Here is a 23,183-nt window from a genome sequence, read left to right as displayed (position 1 = left end):
CTTATAAACCCCGTGGAGCAGTCCTACTCTGCACACATGAGGTCGCCATGAGTCTGAATCGACCCCATGGCAACTAAGTTTCAGATCTTTTCTTCAAGTAGTGCCTCTCTACAACTGTCTCCTGGGATTCCAGTGGAAACCCTGGTTGCCTAGTGGTTATAAGAGTCTGGCTGGTAACCAAAAGAACGGCAGTGCGAATCCACCAGGCGCTCCTTGGAAACCCTGTGGGGCCGTTCTACCCTGTCCTATAGGGCCGCTATGAGTCGGAATTGACTCGACGGCAACGGGTTTGGTTTTCGGGATTCCAATTAGATGCGAGTTGGTCCATCTCATCCTCCACACCCACTAACTTAAACTCCTTCATTTAGTCTATTTCTGTCTTGCATTTTGTGTAACTTCTTCAGAATTCCCAGTTTCTTTTCAGCTGTAAAGAAGTTTTTAATTTCAATGGTTATATTTTTAGTATCTCTTTGTCCTATCTGATTCTTTTATATTCTACCAGTTTTGACAGGCTCTTATTCCTTATGCTTTCAGCACCGTGTTTAGGTCTTTAAAAAACTTTGCAGGTCTGATCCTGCAGTCTGCTGTATTGGCAGGCTCTTGCTCAGAGTCCTCCCCACCTCTCCTTCTCAGTGAGTGTTCTTTGAGACTAAATCTGTGGAAATTCTTTGATGCCTGTGTTTAAAATGAGTTGCTCCAGAGGATCTGCATTTTCTTTCACTGGGTACATGAGAGCATTATGAGCCCAAGACTTATATGTTCAGCCTGGGGTTTTGTAGGCCACACAGGTAGTGTGGATTCCAGTCAAAAGTCCATGAATGCCTTTTTAAATGCTCAGAAATGCTCCCATATGTCTGCCTTTCTCCTACTGAAATGCTGCAAGGTCAGCTCAGAGCCTTTCATCCACACCTAACCACACCAAAGCCACAAACTCTCCTGCAGCCGACACCGTAAGTACTATTGTACTTTTCACACAATTTTCCCTTGCAACATTGTTTACTCACCTAAGAGATAAATTGTAGGAGACTTCCAACAGTCTCAGATTCAGTATGCCTGAGTTCTGATTTTAGCTAAGTGACAATCTTCCTAAGTCTCCATTCCCAGGCTTGCAAAACTGAGCCTAAGAATGGTACCAATCTGCTAGGAATGTTCTGAAGATTAAGTGAACTGATCCACAACAGGCACTCAGCACCATCTCTGTTCTCTAGCAGATAATAAACATGCAGTAAAGGCTACGCAACATTATTAGTTTTATATTCTCAAAACGAGGAGGCAGGACAAATGGACAACAGTGTGTTTAATTCTTCCTGGTGAGAAGGCCTGTGAGTGTATGGGGAAAGGGGAAGACTTCTGCCATAGGCCTTTTCCAGAAATTCAACCCCTATGGATTCCTGAAGGAGCAGACTACATACAGCAAGGGCAGCTCCCTCTACCACCGGGAGAGGCCAGCTGACTGGCCATCCAATTAATTAGTAATTTTGATTACTAACATGATTTGTTATTTGAAATTACTTAGAATATTTTAACAAGATGATATCCTGAATAATTTGTATTTTGTTGTTGAGAATATACACAGCAAAACATACAATTCGTTTCTACATGTACATGGATCATGTTCTTCAAGTTGTACAACCATTCTCACCCTCCTATAGTGAGTTGTTCCTCCCCCATTAGCATAAACTCATTGCCCCTTAGGATTCCCATCTAATCTTTCGAGTTGCTTTTGTCAGTTTGGTCCCATATAAATATTCTTAAAAGAGCATAATGCTCAAGGCAGACCTTTTTTTCCTAGTTAAGCTAAACTATTGTTTGGTTTTAAGATAACTTCAGGGACTATTTTTGGTTTAAGGTTTAAAGATTATCTCAGGGCAATAATTTCAGGGGTTCATCCACCCTCCATGACTCCAGCAAGTCTACAGAGTCCATGAGAATTTGAAATCTGTTCTGCATTTTTCCCCTTTTGGTCAGGATTCTTCTGTGGAATCTTTGATCAAAATGTTCAGCAATGGCAGCCAGGCACCATCCAGTTCTTCTGGTCTCATGGCAAAGGAGGCAGTTGTTCATGGAGGCAATCAGCCACACATTCCATCTCCTCCTCCTATTCCTGACTCTCCTTCTTCCTCTTGTTCCAGGTGACTAGAGACCAACTGTTGTGCCCTGGATGGCTGCTTGCAAGCTTTTAAGACCCCAGGCACTAGCAACGAACTAGGAGGCAGAACAGAAGCATTAAACCCGTTATTAGGCCAGTTAACTGGGATGTCCCGTGAAACCGTGACCCTAAACCCCCAGACCAAGGAACCAAATCACATGAGGTTTGGTTGTACACAAGCAGCCTCAGCAGCTACTCTTTTTTTTTTGTCATTGTTGTAAACATGTATCACACAACTTTTGCCAGTTCAACTTTTTTGACTGCAATTAACAATAGTCGGCTGTGCAACCCTGCCCTTAATCAATGTGATTTTTCTGTCACTGTTAACCCCCCTTTTCCCCCTTCCTCCTGCCCCTGGTAACCACTGATAAACTTTCGTCTCTATACATTTGCCTTTTATTTTTACGTCAGTGAGGTCATGTAATATTTTGTGTGAATAATTCTTGAAGCTTACTGAATAGTGTAGCTAGTATGTTCCTGGAAGTCCAACCTAACTGAATTAGAATTTACTTCCTAATAGAATATACTTCCCTTTCAGACTTGGAAATACAGGATACAGCTTTTTTTTTTTTCCCGTCTCTCCTGACAAGACTCTTAAATGCAAGATGGGCACATACAAGTTTCAAAACTCTCACTTTAATTTCTGATTATCTGCCCCTCGTGCCTGAGAAACTCACCCAGGCTCCTAGGTGGTTGTTTGTTAGTTGCCACTGAGCTGATTCCGCCTCCCGGCAATCCCTTGGTGCAGAGTGGAACTGCTCCACAAGGTTGTTCAAGGCTGCGACCTTCAGAAGCGGATCGCCAGGCCTGCCTTCCTAGGTGCCTCTGGGTGGGTTCAAACCGCCAATCTTTTGACTAGCAGTCGAGTGCTTAACGCTTTGCTCCACCTGGGCCTCCCCTCCAGTCCCTCTCATTTCTTCAGAGACTGAACTTCAGATGGCATCACTTTGTAGTTGCACGTAAAATAGAACGTTCTCATTAACAGTGTCCTTGAGGAATGCTGAGGAGTAAGAAGACAGTGGGTTCAGAGGAACTGGCTAACACAGAGTAGGACTGAGTGGGGGCAACTACACACACCCTGGGGAAGTCTGACTCACTGAGGCCTGACACAATGACAACACAGCAAGCTGTATCACTGCACAAGGCCCAGTCCGTGAGGCGGCAGCCCTTCGGCCTCTAGAGACAGGCTGTGACTCTCCAAGACTTGGGCTTGCAGCGTGGAAACGGTTGCTGTGTGCAGATGATCCAACGTGGCCAGCGTGCGGCCCAGTGCTCGGCGTATGCGCTGCACTCCAACACATGTTCAGGATGAACACATGAGGGTGGGTGTTTCGGGCTACCTGCGTGGGGTCTCTCTGTAGCGGGATCACTGTGGCTGACCCTGACCCAGCAGGCAGAGAGTGCCGTGGAGCTTCCAAGGGGTGACTCCCCAGGCAGGTGGTCTGAAGTCCCAACACCCTGAATCCACACAGTGCACGCAAGGATATTAAAAGTTTGCATGTGGGACATGAAAACAGAATGTATGAGAAGAGAATGTATCTGTGCTTTCTCTACAGGACTTGAATCTGACAAACTATCAGCTCAGCCCCTCACTCATTACAAGGTTTGTCATCTGTTTCAAAGCCAACTCAGAGGCAAGATCCATACCTCTGCTCTTTAGGAAAATGAGTGGGGTAAGAAAAAAAACCATTACCTTTAGCTCACAGGAGTTGGAAAACAACACAGGCATGTTCCCAGTGCTCTGCTCAAAACCAAGTCTTTGGTTTTCAAATGGAAAAACCTTAAATGTGCAATTCCTCTGAGAAGGTTAATTTGGGCATTATTCTCAGGACATTAGGGGAAGAGAAAAGTGGTGGGGGGGACCCCTCACCAATGAAAAACAGCAAGGGAAGCAGAGCAGAGGCATTTTGGAGGCGGGCCACTGAGAAAAGTGCACACACAGACACAAAACAGGCAAAGACTTTTGAGTACATGATTGCTAAGTTTAATTCACCTGTTATACCCAATCTGCCTTGTAAAAATAACAAAATGTTCCTATCAAAATTAGACTGAGATGTGAGTACAGGTGTGTGTTTTGATACAGCTCTAGAAAAACGTTGGCACCTAATGCACTTAAAGTCTTAAGGCTTAATACAAACACAGACTAGTAATTTCTCAATGCAGCTTAGAGGTTGAGAACATGACGCTGAGTTTCTGAATCTGTCCCCAATGCACAAAACATCTTCTGACACAAACGACCCCAGGGGGCTCTGTCTCCCTGGGGACAGACCACCCAGGCACTCTATACCCACCCCACAGCCTCGAGAGGGAAGACGGGGAGAAGAGGCAGGTGAGGTGTATTCGACACTGCTGCCCAGGGGCTCCTGCTAAAGCTCATGTTTCCCTCATTCCCCAAAGCCTCTCTTCCCCTTCGGGTTTCCCCGTCACTGCCACGGAACTCCCTGCGGCAGCAGAAGACCAGAAGAGCTTTCCCCTGGTGGGCTGGAGCAGGGACAGGAGGGAGAGTCACAAGGCCAAGCTCTGACATCAGGCTTCTTCCTGGCCATCCCATTTGGAATCTACAAGTCTTTTCTTTTCTCGTAAACAAACACTGCTGTAAATGGTAGTTCTTTCTATCATTAGAATATTTCATTGACATTACAAGTTAAACAAGTTAGAGCATTTGGATTTAAAAGCTAACTACCATTTACAACATTGTTTTTTAATGGGAAAAAAACTGCTCTGGATTCCAAACAACTTTCTTATGACGACTTTGAAACGCAAACCATGTGAAGGCTGGAGACAGGCGGTATGCAACAGATGCATGGGAATGTGCATGTCCTGGCTCCAAAGGGGAAGAGCAATCTTTGGCTGGCAGTGCCACGTGTGGCCCCTCCGCCTGCCAGGTAGGAAGGGGCTGGGCGGGGATCTCCTGCAGACACTTGGTGGCCAAGTACAGCAGGTGCTTCACTAGCTTTAATAAAGACACGTGTTTCTAGCTCTTCACATTGGCTTTGTCGGTGCTCACACCAATGGCCACCCCCACCGGAACCTTCTCCCCTGTTAACAGATGGTCCAGCATGAGGGAGGTATGGGATTCAAGATCATAGCCCTTCAGGGGTTGCCTGGGAGAAAGGTTTGCCTGAAGTTTAAGGTGACATGATTCTTGCCAGCCTATTATCTTTGCTGGCAAGTACCATGGACTTGGCCAGTTGCGACTTTGTTGCCAAATTACTTGATCCCAGTCTCTTCCAGAAGGTCGTTTGTAAATACGACCCAGAGGTCTGCAAAGCTTTACAAAGGGCGGCCTAAGCAACTTGTCTTCCTCTTTGGTGTACCTGAGTAACTGACGTTTTTCTGGAAAGGTGTCAGAAACAGATCGGAATCAAGACATTGATGGGAAGCTGGTGTTTAAAAATAGCTCTTTAGGTATTATTAAAGAATTCCAACCTAAGAATCCTCGGTTCTCAAGTATCTGTTTCCTCTTAACCGATTACAGGAGTAAGGTAAGACCACGTAAACAAGCCTGTAACCCAGACATCCGCGAACAGACTGAAAAGGCCTTCCGAGGGCGGGGCCGACTGTCTAGAAAGAAGTGTAACTCCTGGAGGAAACCATCCACATCAATGGCGAAGACAAAGGCCCAGACTTAAGGCTGGGAGAGAAAGTGGAGCAACTCGCAAGCAAAACCGGCATGCGAAGGGACCAGAACCACTCCCTCATGAAGGAAAGGCTGAGACTCCTATGTAAGACGGGGCTGAGGTTTGAGACAGCAGAAACAGGGCACCTCCAAGGATCAGGGTACAAACATTTTTCGTAAAGCCTAAGACTGAGAACAAGAGGAAAGGGAAAGCTGGCTAGCAGAACACTTGCAGAGAACGCTTCAAATGCACCTTTTTGGTTTGGGTTGAAAGCTGCCAGGGAGACGTACTCCAGACGATTCCAGAAAAGAACACACAAGACGCTGGGGTAACAGTGAAGGGCAGCTGGGTGCAGCAGAACAAGACGCCGGGTAACAGTGAAGGGACAGCTGGGTGCAGCAGAACAAGACACCGGGGTAACAGTGAAGGGACAGCTGGGTGCAGCAGCGGTGCGCTCCAGAACAGGACCGTGCCCCTGAAGGGTGACTCGCACCAGGATCTAAAGGGGAGGTTTTATGCAGAGACCCCCACCCGTCAGTGTTCCTGCTTAGGTCTGGTTCTTGATCTCGCTGTAATGGACAGGCAGCTCTTGGTCTTCTTTCCACCGCTGTAAACTCCGCTTCTGTTTCAGTCACCCCCAGACGCCCACTGAGCCCGTAGGTTGAGGCTCCAGAGACATGGAGGATCCCGCTGCCTCTGGCCTCAGAGCTGCCTGCACCCTCCCCACCCTGGAACTCCTCTCAGATCTGGAATTACAAACGAGCGTCTCCTGGGCCTGGGCGGCCATTCTCTCCACAGTTCTCACGACAGGAGCAGAGCCCCTGAGCAGCCAGCTTCTGACATGTGACAAACCCTCTCCCACCCCCGCTCCTCCGGGCTACAGGGAACTACAGTATGGGATACCCTCTCTCTTGAGTTTCTGTGTGGCTACTGGGGAAGCCCCGGCCTCTCTTAGTAGAAGGAGATGCTGGACTTGCCTCCGGGGGGGTTCAGGACTTTGTTGTGGGAGCGTGGCCGCGGTCCCAACCGGGGCTCATGGCTGTCGACCTTGGCTGTGAGCTCCGGCTCCGTGGTGGGGTCTGTGCCTCTCGTGCCGCCCTTCTCACCCGGCCCCTCTCTTGCAGGGGTGCTCACCGTGGCTGTGGGACAAATCAGCACACTACCGGTCAGAGGCTGCCCGGGACCCTGATGTCAAGCTGCGTGAGCAAAACGTCTGTGTCACAGAGCAGCTTGCGAATAATTCTACTCGGTAACGGGGTAACAGGGTGAAGAGAAGAAAACAGCCGACATCATGTGAAAAGAAGACCTGCTGTAAGTGCCAGATGCGACTTGTACTAGGCTGAGAGCCAGGCCTGGGTACTACGAATACTCCTGATTTATTCCTACCTAAGTCAACTACATCCTCATGCTGCTTGTCAAGCTCCACGCCCCCTTCTCCCACCCCAAGTCTAACAAGGAGGCTTCCTCAGAGGGTGCCTGAGCAGAACGAGGAGCATTGTGAACTGGAGGGTCTGACGAAGCAAAGGCCGGGCTTTCTGATACCATGAGTGGACATTTTTAGGGAAGAATTTGTGGACTCCCATGGGGCCTGGCCATCTATTTAGGGAAACGGCAGGAGTGAGGGCCGCAGTCGGCTCAAACAGCTAGGCGGGGGCTCCGACTCGGACTTCCAGCCCAGTGACGAGGCGGCTCCACCTCCCCAGCCACGTGCCCGCCTCCCACCCCTCCTTCCCTCACCTCTTCTCTCTCCCTCCCTTTGGGCCCGTCTCTTCTGCCTGAGTCCTTCCAGCTCTGCCAGGTCCCTCCTCCAATGCCCAAGGAGAGGACAACGTGGGTGGAGGCCTAGGCTGGTGAGCAACGACTGAAGGTGCTCCCTGGAAAGAACCGAGCCAGTTTCCTGGCTGTACGCAGATACTCAGTTCTGGCAGCAATGACGTGGCAGGCCAGTTATGCTCACTGGCCTGGACGAGGCAGAGGGACGACTGTGTGCTCTCATCCCCTGGGGCACACCTGCAACTCCTCGGGCGGCGGGGGTGGGGGGAGTGGGGTGCGGGATAAGGGGCAGAAACAGCCTCACCTGCAAGGTCCGGTTTTGGGTCTTCTCCTTCACGTAACAAGACATGGTCCTGCAACGAGCAAACAATCGGGTCAGTGAGCAATTCGGGGACTTTCTACCCTGAATAAGTGGGTGGTTTTATATTTCTAAAAGCATTTTTATCACGGGCACTTTTAACTATTAACAGAGCAGAGAGAATGGTACCAGGAACCTGCCAGCTACAAGGCCATCAAGGCACTGCCGTCCTGTCTCAGCCACACTCTTCCCCCAAGCTAGCCCCCAACTCCCCACCGCCGAGGGATTACTTTGAAGCAAATCCTCGATATTTCATTTCATCTATAAATATTTCAAGATGTGGCTCTCAAAAAAATTTAAAAAAAAAAAAATAACCATAACATTCTCAGAACTACAACATTAGCTGTTCCTTAATTAGCAAACACCTAGTCAGCGTTCACATTTTCCAAATGATCTTGCTCTCTGTCTCACAGGCGGTTTGTTTTCACCAAGGTCTGTTGCATTTGTCTGACGTTGTCTCCTAAGCCTCTTTAAATCTACAGGATCCTCTGTTATCACGTAATTCCCTGTATTGTGTTATTTGGACTGTGGTGTCAGTTCATACGAGGCTTAATCTGACCCAGGCTTGATCTTCTGACAAGGCTTCAAAGGTAGGATGTGCTCCCATCACGAGGCCCCTGGTTTTTGGTTACCCCTCCGTCCTAGTCTAGTGCTGCTATAACAGAAATACCGCAAGTGGACGGCTTCAACAAACAGCAGTTTACTCTCACAGTCTAGTAGGCTAGAAGTCCAAATTCAGGACATCAGTACCAGGAGAAAGCTCTAGAGGAAGGTCTTTGTCATCAATCTTCCCCTGGACTAGGAGCTTCTCAGCACAGGGACCCCAGTCCAAAGGACACGCTCTGCTCCCGGCACTGCTTTCTTGGTGGTATGAGGTCCCCCCGTCTCTCTGCTCACTTCTTTTATATCTCACTTCTTTTATATCTCAAAAAGATTGACTCACAACACAACCTACTCTTGTAGATTGAGTCCTGCCTTATTAACATAACTGGTGCTAATTCCACCTCATTAACATCATAGAGGTAGGCTTTACAACACGTAGGAAAATCACTTCAGATGACAAAATGGTGGACAATCACACAATACTGGGAATCATGGACTAGCCAAGTTGATACACATTTTCTGGGGGACACACGATTCAGTCTGTAACACCCTCCTTTGTGATGTCAGCCGCCACTGAGATCACTGCCTAGATCCATTATTTCATCACACGTTTACAGAGTGGGGACATTCAATGCCCACCATTCCTCCTTGTCGGCTGGAGTGCTTTTAGGAAGGCTAACGCCCTTGACTGTAACTCTGAGTACGGTTCCTGCAGGAAATGACCATTAGTCCTTGATTCTGCCCTTTCTTTATCACTTTGCACACAACGAGTTGGTCCTCCGGCATTCTCCAAAGGTGACAAATCAGGCTTTTTCATTATGAACCGTGAATTTTAGGTATTTGATAGATAACATGATAGACTGTGATCATGGCAGTTATCGTACTTATTGAGTCCCGGATACTTCTGACGTGGCTCCGTGGTCCCCGATCCTTCTGACACAGCCCCGTGGTCCCCAATCCTTCTGACGCAGCCCCGTGGTCCCTGCTCCTTCTGATGCGGCCCCGTGGCCCCTGATCCTTCTGACGTGGCCTCCTCCTGTTGGTCCCTGATCTTTCTGATGCGGCCCCGTGGCCCCTGATCCTTCTGACGTGGCCTCCTCCTGTTGGTCCCTGATCTTTCTGATGCGGCCCCGTAGTCTCTGGCAGTCTCCCTGCTCTCTCGTGTTGCAGGACGCTCTAGGCTCAGCCCTGCCCTCGATCTGGCCACTTCTCCAGTGGGGCTGGAGGTGCCCAGTGCTACTGGCTCAAAGACCTTTCTTTCATACCAGCGAAGCTCTAGCATGTTCCCCCTCGTGCTGATGGCGCACTCTCGGTGCTGTGCCACCCCTGGAGCACGTATACCACAGCAGGAAGCATCTCCTTGCGCTCGGTTGATCCCGTCCTCTCCATAGTGGAGACATGCCGTTTTCAGTACATTTCTGGTCCAGCGAAGGTTTAGCTTGTAGCCAACGCCCCAAAAATGCTTTCCAACAAGACACATCTGTCTTAAAAAGGCTCGCATATCACAGTCTAGTGACAATCCAGAGGCCCACGGCTGCACAGACGTCACCGTTGAGCAATGCCAGCAGGCTGCCTTGTTGACACCCTCCCATCCACCAGCCTCCTTTTCCCTCAGTTCTTCGTATGTTTCCATCTCAGTTCTGGTGTATGCCGACTTCTGGCATGTGAATCAACAGAAGTTGCAGGGATTTCCAGGTACAAGAAACTCCAGAAATGGACACGCACATGCTGCTCTAGGGAACCTGTGTTTTTGACCATAAAGGGTGGGAAAGTTAACGAGCAGGCTAGGAGGACTGTTAACAGTATTAAGTTGTATCACTGGTGAGTCCTGGCCGTGGTAAACCTGAGGCTCGGCTGCCCCTCAAACCAACAGACAACCGTTCACGCGGGGAGCTGCAGGCTCTAGTGCTCAGGGAAGCCAGCACGGCCCTCTTCGAGTCTCCATTTCAGCCACGCGTCCGCCTCCCGTCCCTCCTCCTCTCATTTCTCCTCTCACCCTCCCTTTGGGCCTATCTCTTCTGCCTGAGTCCTACCAGCTCTGCCTAGTCCCCCCTCCACTGCCCAAGGCCAGCTTCTAGGGAAAGGACGATGTGGGTGGAAGCGTAGGCTGGTTAGCGATGACAGGAGGTGAAGAAAAGTCACCTGGGATCAACTCAAGGTGCTCCCTGGACCCAGCCCGCTCCCAAGGGGTACACGGAGACCTAACCCAGTCCACTCCCAGGGGGCGCACGGACACCTGACCCAGACCACTCCCAGGGGGCGCATGTAGACCTGACCCAGCCCGCTCCCAGGGGGCACATGGACACCTGACCCAGCCCGCTCCCAGGGTCGCACGGAGACCTGACCCAGCCCGCTCCCAGGGGGCGCACGGACACCTGACCCAGCCCGCTCCCAGGGGGCACAAGGAGACCTGACCCAGCCCGCTCCCAGGGTCACACGGAGACCTGACCCAGCCCGCTTCCAGTGGGCGCACCAGACACCTGACCCAGCCCGCTCCCAGGGGGCGCACAGAGACCTGACCCAGCCCGCTCCCAGGGGGCGCACAGAGACCTGACCCAGCCCGCTCCCAGGGTCACACAGAGACCTGACCAGCCCCCTCCCAGGGTCGCACAGAGACCTGACCAGCCCGCTCCCCGGGGGGACATGGAGACCTGACTCAGTCCACTCCCAGGGGGCGCATGGAGACCTGACCCAGCCCGCTCCCAGGGGGCGCATGGAGACCTGACCCAGCCCGCTCCCAGGGGGCGCATGGAGACCTGACCAGCCTGCTCCCAGGGCGTGCACGGAGACCTGAACAATGCCTCTAAGTCACGGCCGAGGTCACAGCACTGCAGAATTCTCTTGCTTTCCAGTAACCTCTGAGTGAGGTACTTGCCACCTTGGAAGCGAGGGAAAGAGGCTAGCCGTATGCCCCAGTGCCCTTCCTGGTGCCACGGCACAGGCCACACATCAGCCAAGCCCCACACATGTCCCAGAACTGGGCCTCATGTTGAGGAAAGAGCACACCCAGAGCTACCGCTGTTCCTTTCTGAAATGAAACAGGAACAGCAACAATGTCCTGAGGGACTGACTCGCTGCTGTGCACTCAGTCTTACAAATGTCCTTGCTGCTCCCCAGGGAGGTACAGTGAAGGCAGCAACTTACCCTTGGGGCGGGGGTTTCAATACCACCCACGTGCTGGGAGACCAGCGCCCAGCTGCCGTCCCCCCAAGGCTGGGATCTGTCTTGGGTGACTCACAGGCGATCTGAGGCTCCATGACTAATGACAGCACCTGGGAAAATCAATGCCCCTGTCTTGTTTGTTCCTGATGAGATGCCATACCTGCCTGGGGCCTCGTCAGAGAGCACCCGGCTGGCTTTGTGTTTTCCTTTCACGTCTGCTATCCGAACGAAGGCCATACCTTGGGCTTGTTTGGGTGCGCCAAGGGTGAAGTGGAAGCGACTGGGGACCCAAAAATGTCACTGGTCTTCCCACCAGGCGGGTTCTGACGCTGCCGGGTCTGCACAGGTGTCGACTCATCAAAGATGCCACTTCCTTTCCCGCCTGCAAAACAATCACAGAATGTTGAGCAACCAGAACGCCCACCTAACCCTCTCTTGCATACCTGCTCCTTCAGGGGCTGCTCCCAGGAACACTCCAGTGCCAGGCCCGCGCTCCAGCCCTCTCGCTGAGTGGCCAGGAGGTGAGAAGCCAAAGACTCACGCCGAGCCCAACCCCCACACCCGGGGCTGGTGAAGCCCCCGCCTTCTAGAACGGAGTGGACCTGGGCTGGCCTGTACAAGTAAGATAGAACAAAACGCACACGTTCCCCCAGAATGTCCTGTGACCCCAGACTTGTCATGCTTTCCTCATCAAACCCATTCTTTAGCAGATTAAAAACAAAGAACTGATGAATTTTTAGGTCACATAGAGCTGTGAATTTAAGAACGTGCCCTACTCAAGGCAAACCTGTAGTCTGGAAAATAACATTTATTAGTCATCCTTCTTACTTCATTCTGGCTGGAACTTCCTGTGACAACTGGAAACATCGGCAAATTACAGACATTTAACATCTTTGATGCCAGCAGTAAGTGACCTGACAAGCCATAATGAAAATGTGTGTGTCTGGGATATAACTCGTTAAAGCTGATGACTAAGACCTGGATGTGGAAAGCAAATCCTAGCTGAGCAGAGAGATGGCTGCACATGATACCAACTGATCCTGACTTCACTTAGCAAACCCCAAGCACCTCCTCTTCATAGAGCTCCACATGGAGGTGAGGCTCTTAGAAATCAAGACCTGGTGCGCCGAGAACTTATCATCTACCAGAGGATTCCACTAACCAGCTCTGTGACTTTATGCAGTGGCTCGGCCTTTCTGTCCCCAGACTCTTCATCTGCAGAACGGGGAGAGTAAAAGGGCCTACCTCAAACGGCTGTGAGGACAGTGAGCTACGGGAGAGCTCTTGTCAAACGCCTAGAGCAGCACACGGGACACACCTGCACGGTGAACGTTAATGACAGCTCCTACGAACTGAAGGAAAGCCAGCGCCTACGAACTGAAGAAAAGCCCCCCTGGACATACTGCTCGGTGAAAAGATAAAGTACAAAACAATCTACACAACCTTCTAACGTGAAAGGAAGGGGCTATTCTTATTTGCTTGTCTGAATACAGAAATTAAGTGATATCACCCCATGCCCCCCTCAAAAGTGGTGACCTATGGGGGCTGGTTTATGTGTGTGTGTGCAGGAAATGGGGTCACGGGGAGGGGCGAGAGGAGGACTGCTTAACTTGTTCTTTTTTTAATAGTGTTTTGACATTTTGTATTTTCTGTTTTCAAAAAGTTAAATTTTAACCAGTTCTCCTGGCTGCAGTAAGAGCCCCGCTGCTCTCCCAAGACGTGTGCCCCAGATGACCAGCCGGACCAGGCGCTGGGTTGCTCCCCACGGGAGGGGCTGCTGGCTGGGCTAGCCTACGTTTAGAGCAGTTAAAGCAGACTGGCCTTCTGAGGAGTCAGCCAATCTAGGTGACCCAGAGTATGGCTACAATGGGTGAGAATTATAACAGGACACAGGAACGGGCTGGGATTGGGCTTCTTCACTTTTTTTTGGGAGTGAGAACACACTTAGGGAACAGGTGTACCCCTAAACAATATAGTTCTGTTTTTGAACTTCATAAAGAAAAAATCATACGGCCTGTGTATCATTGTGTGTCTGGCTTGTTTCTGTTACTCAGCATTTTATTAACTGAAAGATAAATTCAACCTTCAAGCAGGAAAAACCAAAAAAACCAAACCCGTTGCCATCGAGTCGATTCCAACTCACAGTGACCCTATAGGACAGCATAGACCTGCCCCACGGGGCTTCCAAGGCTGTAATCTTTACTGAAGCGGGCGGCCACCTCTTTCTCCCAAGGAGCAGCTGGTGGGTTTGAACCACGACCTTTTGGTTAGCAGCCTAGCGCTTTAACCACTGCGCCACCAGGGCTCCTTTTCTGAAGCAGGAAAAGATGCCTAAATTCTTTCGTAATTGGAAAACAATAAGACATGCGTTTTCATAAAGCAAAAAACACAGCATCCACAAGCATGCACATACATTACGGGTGAGAAGTGGGCAGCCTCTCTGAAGAACAACCGGAAGATTCTATCAGTATTTTAAGCTGACATACTCTTTATCTATCAATTCCATTTCGAGAAATTTACCCCAACAAACACAGTAGGGCGATAGCCCTGCCAACCAGCTGTGCAGCCTGTTTCCCTTCCTGTGAAGGGTAACAACACCTGTCTCGCAGGGCTGTGCGGGGACCAGGGAAGGGGACGCAAAGCACTGAGCAAACAGTAAACAACCCACAGATATTGACGCTTGTTACCAGGAGAACAGGGAAAGCAATTCATGGAGGGTCTAAACCAGGCAACTGGCAAAACACACCCAGAGACTGAGATGAAGATTGAACGGGCCAGTCTAGGACTGTCCTTGAGAGTCACCAGTGACCCCCGTAGCACGTCCATGCTCTGTCTCCCACTCCTTTCTCAATCATGCCCTCTACCTGCGTGACCAAATACAGAAACGGGGCAAGACCTCAGCTCTCGGGGGACCCATGAACAGTTTCCTTCCACCTTCCCTTGGCTATTCTTCACAGGCTTTTCAAAGGGCACCCCAAGGGCTGGGAAACAAAGCCAGGAACAACAGGGCTGTGGGCAGTGGCAACTCGGCACAGGGACCCCGACGGCTGTCACCACATCTGTGACCCCACACAGTACAGGCTTCCTAACTCTACCGTCCAGGGGCCGGGCTCCCCGATGGGCGGGAGGGAACCTGCCGTGCAGGGGCTTTGGAGATCAGTCAAGCGGCGCCGCCTCCAGGTTGCCCAGCTCTCCAGGAGACCTGACACACCACAAGGACAGCTCCAGACCAGCTCTCGCTGAGCCAGGGTCACTAGAAGGGCTTCGGATTTGCCTCTTATCTTCCACATGACATGTCGTTCTGCTGCCGATACAAAGGACGGGCAGGGCTGGTCAGTGCTGGCCCCACACTCGTGAACTGGGCCACAGAGAGACTGTCACTCTGGATTCCAAGGCGGGACGCTTAGTAAGAAGACCCGCTTCTCCACCGTAACCACATTAGGAAACAACACCCCCACCCCCTCCTCCTCCCCGACCCCAAACCCTAAACAAACAGAAACTAGCTTCTGAACCCGCTGCTTTTGTTCCTCCAGGGTGGGTCAAGGAATATTTGAACTCAGAGTTGGGGCAGGGCGGGGAGTAGCTCAAGCTCTGGGCCTACTGGATCGTCATTATCCCTGAGACACACCGACTCCTGTGCTGGCCTCTCATTCTTTAAGGATGGAACAAGCTTTGCAGGAGAATGCAAGACGCAAGAATGCACAAGCCACCTTCAAAGAGAAAATAAAACCCAGCACAGGACCTTTCTTTTGTTCTAGAAGAACTGTGATTACAAGGTTAACCTATACCGAAAATATTTTTAAGGATCAATATAGGGAAAGAGAAATTTTCCTCCAAAGAGCAGCATCAAAGAGAAGAGGCTGAGGCCCAAGGACAAGAATTTACAAAGGCCACTACCCTACCTGGGGGGTTTGTCCTTCTGGGTATGTTCTGTGGTTCTTCGGTTGGTCCAAAGATATTAGATGCCATCCTATTGGGTCTACTGGAAGGAACAACCTCTTCTGGGCTTCCGAAAAGGTTGCTCGAGTCTCCTCCTGGAGGTTTCATGGCCCTACAAGCAGAGAGGAAACACGAGTTACAGGGCGCCTGGAGCTGGTCGCTGTGCAGGGCCTCCGCAGCACTGGACGACACTTTCCTGATGTCTATGGAAAACACGCACGCCAGTTACCTGACGCTGGCATGAGCAGCTGACCGCCACGTGGCAAGTTTCCTTTAGCTCTCAAGGTCTCCTTAACAGTGTTCTTTATGTGTGCTGGTTATATTAAAAATTTCCAGAAATTCCTGTAACCTCACTTAAATTAAAATTAGACAGTTTCCGTAAAACAGGTCAATTCCGCCACACTGAGTAGAGTTTAATACTGTTTTAATTAGCACTCAGTAGTGTTTAATACTGTCACTTACATTGCTCAGTGCTTAATACGGCTGCAAGGACTTTGCACACATATTACGTTTGCCTGCTCCTCACAGCAACCCTAGGAAGAAGGTATCGTGATTCCCATTTTACAGATGATGAAACTGAGACACAGAGGTCAAAGGTGTGCCCGAGGCCACACAGGACATAGCAGAGAGGATCCAAACCCCGCTGGTGCAGTTCCGGAGCGTGGTTCCTATTGGCTCTTACAGGTCTCTAGAAAAAAACTGAGGGGGCGGCCCCCCCTCACCCCTGGGGCTAGACCTACGCTCTCCAACATGGGGGCTCCTGGCCAGTGGTGGTGGGGCATTTGAAATGTGGCCAGTCCCGATTGAGACAAGTATAAAACAAAACTCAGCACAAATAGAAGAACGCAAAATATGTCTTTACTCACTTCTTTAATGCTGATCACATGTGGAAATACTTTACATATACTGGACTGAATAAAATATATTAAAATTAATTTCAGCTGATTCTTTGGCCTTTTCTAAACATGGCTACTAGAAAATGTACCATTCCACGGTGGGGTTCACACTTCTATTGGGCAGCACTGGCCTAGAGCGGGGGCTGCACCACCGAGTCCAAGGGGCCCAGAATCCAGGGTAATTGTCTCCAGGCCTGAAATCTGGTATAACTGACGAGGAATCAGAAAAGGCACCTACTAGCGGCACTGATTATGTCAGACTGATGCAAATGGAACATGTCATCTCTACAATACACTGGCATCCCACAAATACCCACTCCACTGAGACACCTATGAAGACTAGCGGTATTACCACCGCTCCGTCATAAACAGCGACAGCCACCTGAAGGCCCTCTCCTGGGAAGCTGTCCTGTACTGTTTGGGAGTTTTAAAGTGGACATTTCCAGAAGTAGAAGATGGAGCCACTATTAAAGTGATGAGTCAGAGTCAACATGTGAAGAACTAAGGACTGCCACAAAGCTTGGCCCTGCCTCCCCTGGAGCATCTGTCTGCTTCAGCAGGGTGGTGACACACTGAATTCACATGCAGCTTTTCGGAACATCTGGAAAGATTTTTCAAACGCATTTTAGATGAGAGTGGACCCTACTGAAACCGAGTTTTAACCAGTGAATGGCCCATGCTGTTTCACTACCCCTAAACAAGAGGATAATCTGTAACTCCACGCGGTTGGAGGTACTTGAAAATAAGAGCTTCACAAAGAATGGGGTATTAACAATGTTTTTTGTTTCCTCAAAAGCACCTGGCCATCCATGGGACTGTGAAGCACCACACTCTCAGATGTGAAGCAGGACTGCAGTGTGTGTTTCACACAGGGTGGGCAAGGTGCCAGCCACAGCCGGACAAAAGCACCCAAGCCGCACTCCGCACTGTCACCGCCAAGTGCAGTAACGGGCAGGCACAGGACCTGTGATTTGGTGCCCAGACCTGTCTGCTTGGAAGACGGGGAAGGCAGATATGCCGAGCCTGCCCACTCAGCAGTCAGCACTTCCTGAAAAAGGATTTGATGGAGGAAAAAAAAAAAGATTTTCATTCGAGGGAAAGATAAAAAAAAAAAAGGGCCAGTAACTAGGCTTACATTAGAAAGGGCTGAGGGGTGCTCTAAGGTCAGGCACCTTGTCTGGTGGGCATTGGTAAACCACAGAGCCTGGGCATAATGACGTTCCCCATATTTTCCTGGGCTAGTTGCAGCAGATCTAACACGCTTGGGTCTCCACAGCCATCTCTTAAAAAAAAGAGGCGTGGAGACTTGCAATCCTCAGAAGTGAACTGAGTTTAACATCCAACCCCATGCAGCATGAGTTCACATTTCTACTGATGTATTGGAAACATGGCTCTTCCTCCAAACCCTCCATGTCCCAGGTTGATGTCAGATCAGGATCAGATTCAGGGAGATTTGTCTTGGTTCAAAGCTCTCCAAGATGCTTTCCTGACCCTCACACTCACTATGTTCTCGGAGTCCCCCAAGTCTCCTTCTGCCTCTCCTCACACTCTTGTTCAGTTCACCCGAAATGCTCGCTGAGCTCCCACCCCCGGCCAGGCTGCGCCCAACCCTGAGGACAGAGAGGAATGGGGGCAAGTCCCACGGGGAGTGACCCGACAGAGGCTCTGAGTGTTCCTGGCACTCGAGCCCACACTGGAAAGGGCACCTTTGGGTGCAGGAGGGAAGAGGCTAAGAGTTATGACCAAATGTTAATTTGAGATGGTGAAAATACAAGCGTTCACTATTCTGCGTACTTTTCTGAAGTTTATTTTACTCTGAAAATGAGTGAAAAAAAGGAAAGTGGTGCCAGAGAAAAGCCTGTTCTAGCCAGGGCTTCTAACTACTTCATCCTGGTTTGAACCCCTGCTGAGAATCTGCATTTCCACCTGTCATGGATCGGATTGTGTCCCCCGAAGATATGTGTCAACTTGGCTAAGCCATGAGCCCCAGTATTAAGTAATTGTCCTCCATTTTGCGATCTGATGTAATACTCCATTTTGTGATGTATTGTAAATCCTAGCCTCTATGCCTGTGGTTGGAGCCCTGGTGGCACAGTGGTTAAGAGCTCGGCTGCTAACCAAAAGGTCGGCAGTTCGAATCCACCACCCGCTCCTTGGAAACCCTATGGGGCAGTTCTTCTCTTTCCTATAGGATTGCTATTAATCGGAATCAACTCAAAGGCAAGGGATTTATGCCTGTGGTTATGGTCCCATTTGGGAGTGAGCTGTCTGTTAAGTTAGTGGGGCAGGGTTAGGATGGGATGTATCTTGAGTCACACTGCCTTATTAGAGGGTGTGACTCAAGATATCACCCTTATTCAAGTCACACCCTTACTTGAGTCACACCCTTACTTGAGTCACACCCTTTACCTTACAAGAGATAAAAGGAAAGAGAAGTGAGCAGAGAGTTGGGGACCTCAGTACCACCCAAGAAAGAACAGTCGGGAGCAGAGGGCATCCTTTGACCTGGGGTCTCCGTGCTGAGAACCTCCTAGACCCACGGCAAGACTGATGCCAAGACACATGGAGATCTCCAAGGGATGCTGAGCCCACTGATGCTGAAAGGAGACAAGGACCTTCCTCCAGAGCCGACAGAGAGAAAGCCTTCCCTTAGAGCTGGCGCCCTGGATTCGGGTTTCTAGCCTCCTAAACCGTGAGAGAAGGAGTCCTGGTGGCACAGTGGTTAAAGCGATCGACTGCTATCTGAAAGGTTTGTAGTCTGAAACCACCAGCAGCTCTGTGGGAGAAAGATGTGGCAGTCTGCTTCCAAAGAGACTGACAGACTTGGAAACCCTATGGGGTCACTATGAATTGGAACAGACTCAACAGTAGTGAATGGGTGGGTAAACTATGAGAATAAATTTCTGTTTGTGAAAGCCACCCATTTGTGGTATTTCTGTTATAGCAGTACGAGATAACTAAGATACCATCCCAGATATATTGTATCAGAATCTACATTTTAACCAGATCCCCAGGTGATTCTTCTGTATAATGAATTTTGAGAACCACTGCTCTATTAGTGGTTCTCAGAACTGGTACCTAACCAGCAGTATCAGCATCACCATGGAGCTTGTAAAAAATGCAAATTCTCAGCAGGGGTTTGCACTGTACCGGTTCAAAGCCCTGGTTTTAGCAGAGACAGACTATTGTGCACAATGATCAAGCTTCCCCAGAGGGGCAGCGGCCATCTCCAGGACAAAGGCCATGAGGTCAGCCTTGGTGCACCAGGCGGTAGCAGAGGCTCTCAACCAGGGTCTTGAATGAATGGGACTGAGAGCTAAACAGACATTTCAATGAGAACAGAACCCAAAGGATGGCTCAGCTCACCCTTCAGGTTCACAAGGCTCACTATCACTGAGGCAGCACTGTGACAGTGACAACTGGGAGGGGGTGGGAACACTACTGAGCTCAGACATTTTGTTGGAAGAATTCACAACGTGGGAATGCTTCTAATTATTATTCCCTTTGGGAGTACCCCTTCAGCATATTCTGACAAAAATATTCAAAAATACACAAAAGAAATCAGAGGCCTAGAGAGTGTCCAGACACATGCCTTCTCTCTCCAGCAGCTTGTCTCTGAGTTTCAGGAAAGCTTTTGAGGAGCAGTCGGGCTTGTAGAGATGCAGTATGGGAAACAGACCTGGATTAAATTCTTTATAAATATAAATTTTACAGTTCAAAAGTCTTAGGTTAATGACGGTTACAGCGTCATGCCTTCACAGCTCAAAATCCCTTAAACACAAGTTAGTCCATCAATCAGAGAACAAAAGATGGCTCAATGAAAATGTAAAGACGTGCAGGGTTGGAAGTGAGGAAAACCTGGCTGGGTAACCTCACAGCCACCAGTCAATTCACTTTAGAACAAATAAAGCATGAATCTTAAAAGTCTAGGTACTCGATTTCTCGAAGATGGCCACCAAACATGAGCCTCTAACTGATCCCAAGCAGAAGACTCCAATTACATTTAAGCATCCAATTAAGAAGACTGCTCTTCCTTCTTTAACATCCTGAAAGGAAGATTTTTCTCCCTTTCGTAAGCTCCAAAACCTAATTCCTCAAAGATGTGTGACCTATTACTTTAGAGAGCCAGCTTGACAGCTAACTTCTGTTGCTCTGGAAGTCAGCATATCAGTGTCACTCATGGTGTGTATTCACTAACTCCAGCACCACTTACTGGGCACCCAGTGCCAGGCACCTAGCAAACCAGAAGGAACTGGACTTCATGGAAGTGGCTCCTCAACCAGCTGGTATGGAACCCCGACTTCAGAAGGCTCTCTCCCTGCTGCATGAGGCCCCCTAGAAACTCTGCTTGATTTACTCTGACCTCTCTGGAATAAACTTCTGGCCCCATAAACATATAGACCTAGATGTGACTGAGTAATTGTCATTGTTCTCTGGATTAATGATTAATTATTTGGTTAGAAATATTATTGAATATTGACCCAACTCTCTCAAGTCTAAAGGTAAAACCTTTCAGCAAGTTGAAGCAATTCTTCTACTTAGTATTTAACAGTCACCACACACACATGCCCTCTACTTTTCCTGGTGAGGCTGGGCCACAGATATGGCTCACCATAAAGAAAAATCTTATGCACTCAAAGACCCAAAACTTTAAAATGCAAGCTGGCTCCTCAAGTCACACGAAAGGGCTTCTTGTTGTCTCTGCCAACTCCAACTTATGTGATCTCTGATACCCAAAGAGCCCAAAACCAAAAAATCCAAATCAGTTGCTCTCGAGTCGCTCCCGCGGTTTATGGCTACCTGACTCATGGCAACCTCGTGTGCAGAGCAGAACTGTGCTCCATAAGGTTTTCAAGGCAGTGACTTTTTGGAAGCTCTTTAAAAGTTAAAAAAAAAAACAAAACAAAAAAAAACAAGGTGTGCTGTGTTCCTGGATGTGAAACCTAAGTCAGGAGATCTGTGTTCCAATCTCATCTCTTACCACTTCTGCAATCGGGTCTGTTTACTCCTTCCTATACCCCTCACCCACTCCCTGGCAGTGGGGATGACTAAAGGAAGACAGCGGTCTCCTAGAACACCTGCATTGCTACCTTCTTCCAGAGACAAGGTTCAGAACACCATTCAGCACTTTCCAGCATTCAGTCGGCCCTGTACTAACTGTTAGCACAAACATGCCCCAGGCTCTCTGAGCCCTCGGACTGCAGATCTGAGTGCTGACCCGCCGTCCCTGGCAGCCCGCCCATCACACACACCGGCATTGTTCCCAAGCCTCCTGGCACCACCATCACCCCTGCCCGTCCCACAGGCCAAATCCAGATGTAGTCTCTGCGGGAAAAGTGTGCTCTCGACAAATGAGCTTTGGGGTTCACGCTGGCTGAATACTCAGAAAATGAATGCCAAGTGTGCACAGTCAGGGGAAAGGGTCAAAAGCTGTGTCCCGGGCCACAATAGATGGATCCTGATAGAATGGGAGAAAATTATGGAACAGAATCCCAAATTCTTTAAAAAAGAAAGAAAGAAAGAAAACAGACTTACTAGACCTGTTGAGACTGGAGGACTCCCCAAGACTATTGCCCTGAGCTACTCTTCAAACCGTGAACCAAAACTTGCCCCAAAGGTCACCTTGTAGCTAAATAACAGACTGGCTCACAAAACAAAGACTATCATCCGTGAGGACTGTGCTCCTTTAAAAAAAATTCACCGGTAGGAGACCAAACTGTCCACAAATGCATTAAAACAAAACAAGAGAAGGTAAAGGAGCAGGGAAACTAGATTAATGGAAACGGAACAACCAGAAGGGAAATAATGAGAACGTTCACGCATTGTCACTGAACAATTTGTGTAGAAATTGTTGAACGGAAACTTAAATTTCTGTGTAAACTTTCACTGGAAACACAAATTATTAAATAAAACAAGAAGCCGTGGACGTGGGGCCCTCGGTGAGCACCCGCGCTGCACGCGCTGTTCATAAAACAAGTGTGGGAAGTCCTGGAGACGCTCGGCTCCGCTTCCCCGAGGGTCACTCACGCGGCCGGCATGAGGCGGCCGCCCCGGGAAACGCCAGGTGAGGCTGCTCCGCCTGGGGTGCTCGGCGCCGGCCCGCGGGCGCCTCTGGCCTCTCACGGGGGTCACGCCTCGCCGCGCCCACTCGACGGGCCCACAGCCGGGTACCCGAGTCCCGACGGCCGGAGCTCCTCAGCCCAGCCCGCGGAGCCCCGAGCCCCGAGCCCCACCGCCACGTCCCTGCGCCCAACCTCTCGACGCACCTGGAACCGGCCCGGAAACCCTCGCTCTCGGACCCCTGGAACATGTCTCCCGCCGCCCGGCGCCTCCCTCAGCCCGTCGCGCTGCACTTCCCGCCCAGCCCCGCGCAGATAGCCCCCCCGCCAGAGCCCATTGGACCCCGGCGACGCTAATCAGGGCCCACAGCCTATCGCGACCCCTGGACCCGCCCCCTCCGCGGGCCGCCCGCCACCAACGAGACGGCGGCCTGGCTTAGGCCCGCACCGCTCTCTCAGCCGATTGGTGGGGGTAGACGCCGCTCACGGCGGCGGGCGCCGGCATTGGACAGCGGCCCGGCGGGGGCGGGGGCGGGGGCGGTGCCGCTCGGGCGCTGCGCTGAGGTGGACGCGGCAGCGGGGCGCTGCCCCGAGCTTGGCTCAGGGGTCTTTCTCGGACTTCCA

The 23,183-nt window shown here is 50.2% G+C and overlaps 1 protein-coding gene across 1 annotated transcript; it reads right to left on the bottom strand.

Moving 5' to 3' along the window:
* Positions 1-3,707: 3,707 nt before the first annotated feature.
* On the bottom strand, positions 3,708-22,875 carry JPT2 (Jupiter microtubule associated homolog 2). Its single transcript, XM_004373154.2, has 5 exons — positions 22,767-22,875; positions 15,568-15,716; positions 11,905-12,047; positions 7,847-7,895; positions 3,708-6,908 (listed from the first exon to the last, which is right to left on the bottom strand). The coding sequence occupies exons 1-5, from the start codon at positions 22,808-22,810 to the stop codon at positions 6,721-6,723; spliced, it is 573 nt and encodes a 190-aa protein (XP_004373211.1). The 5' UTR covers positions 22,811-22,875; the 3' UTR covers positions 3,708-6,720.
* Between the last annotated feature and the right edge of the window lie 308 nt (positions 22,876-23,183).

The sequence above is a fragment of the Trichechus manatus genome, unplaced genomic scaffold (assembly GCF_000243295.1).
Source record: "Trichechus manatus latirostris isolate Lorelei unplaced genomic scaffold, TriManLat1.0 scaffold00024, whole genome shotgun sequence".
Taxonomy (NCBI): domain Eukaryota; kingdom Metazoa; phylum Chordata; class Mammalia; order Sirenia; family Trichechidae; genus Trichechus; species Trichechus manatus.
This window is presented reverse-complemented; position numbering and strand designations above follow the sequence as displayed.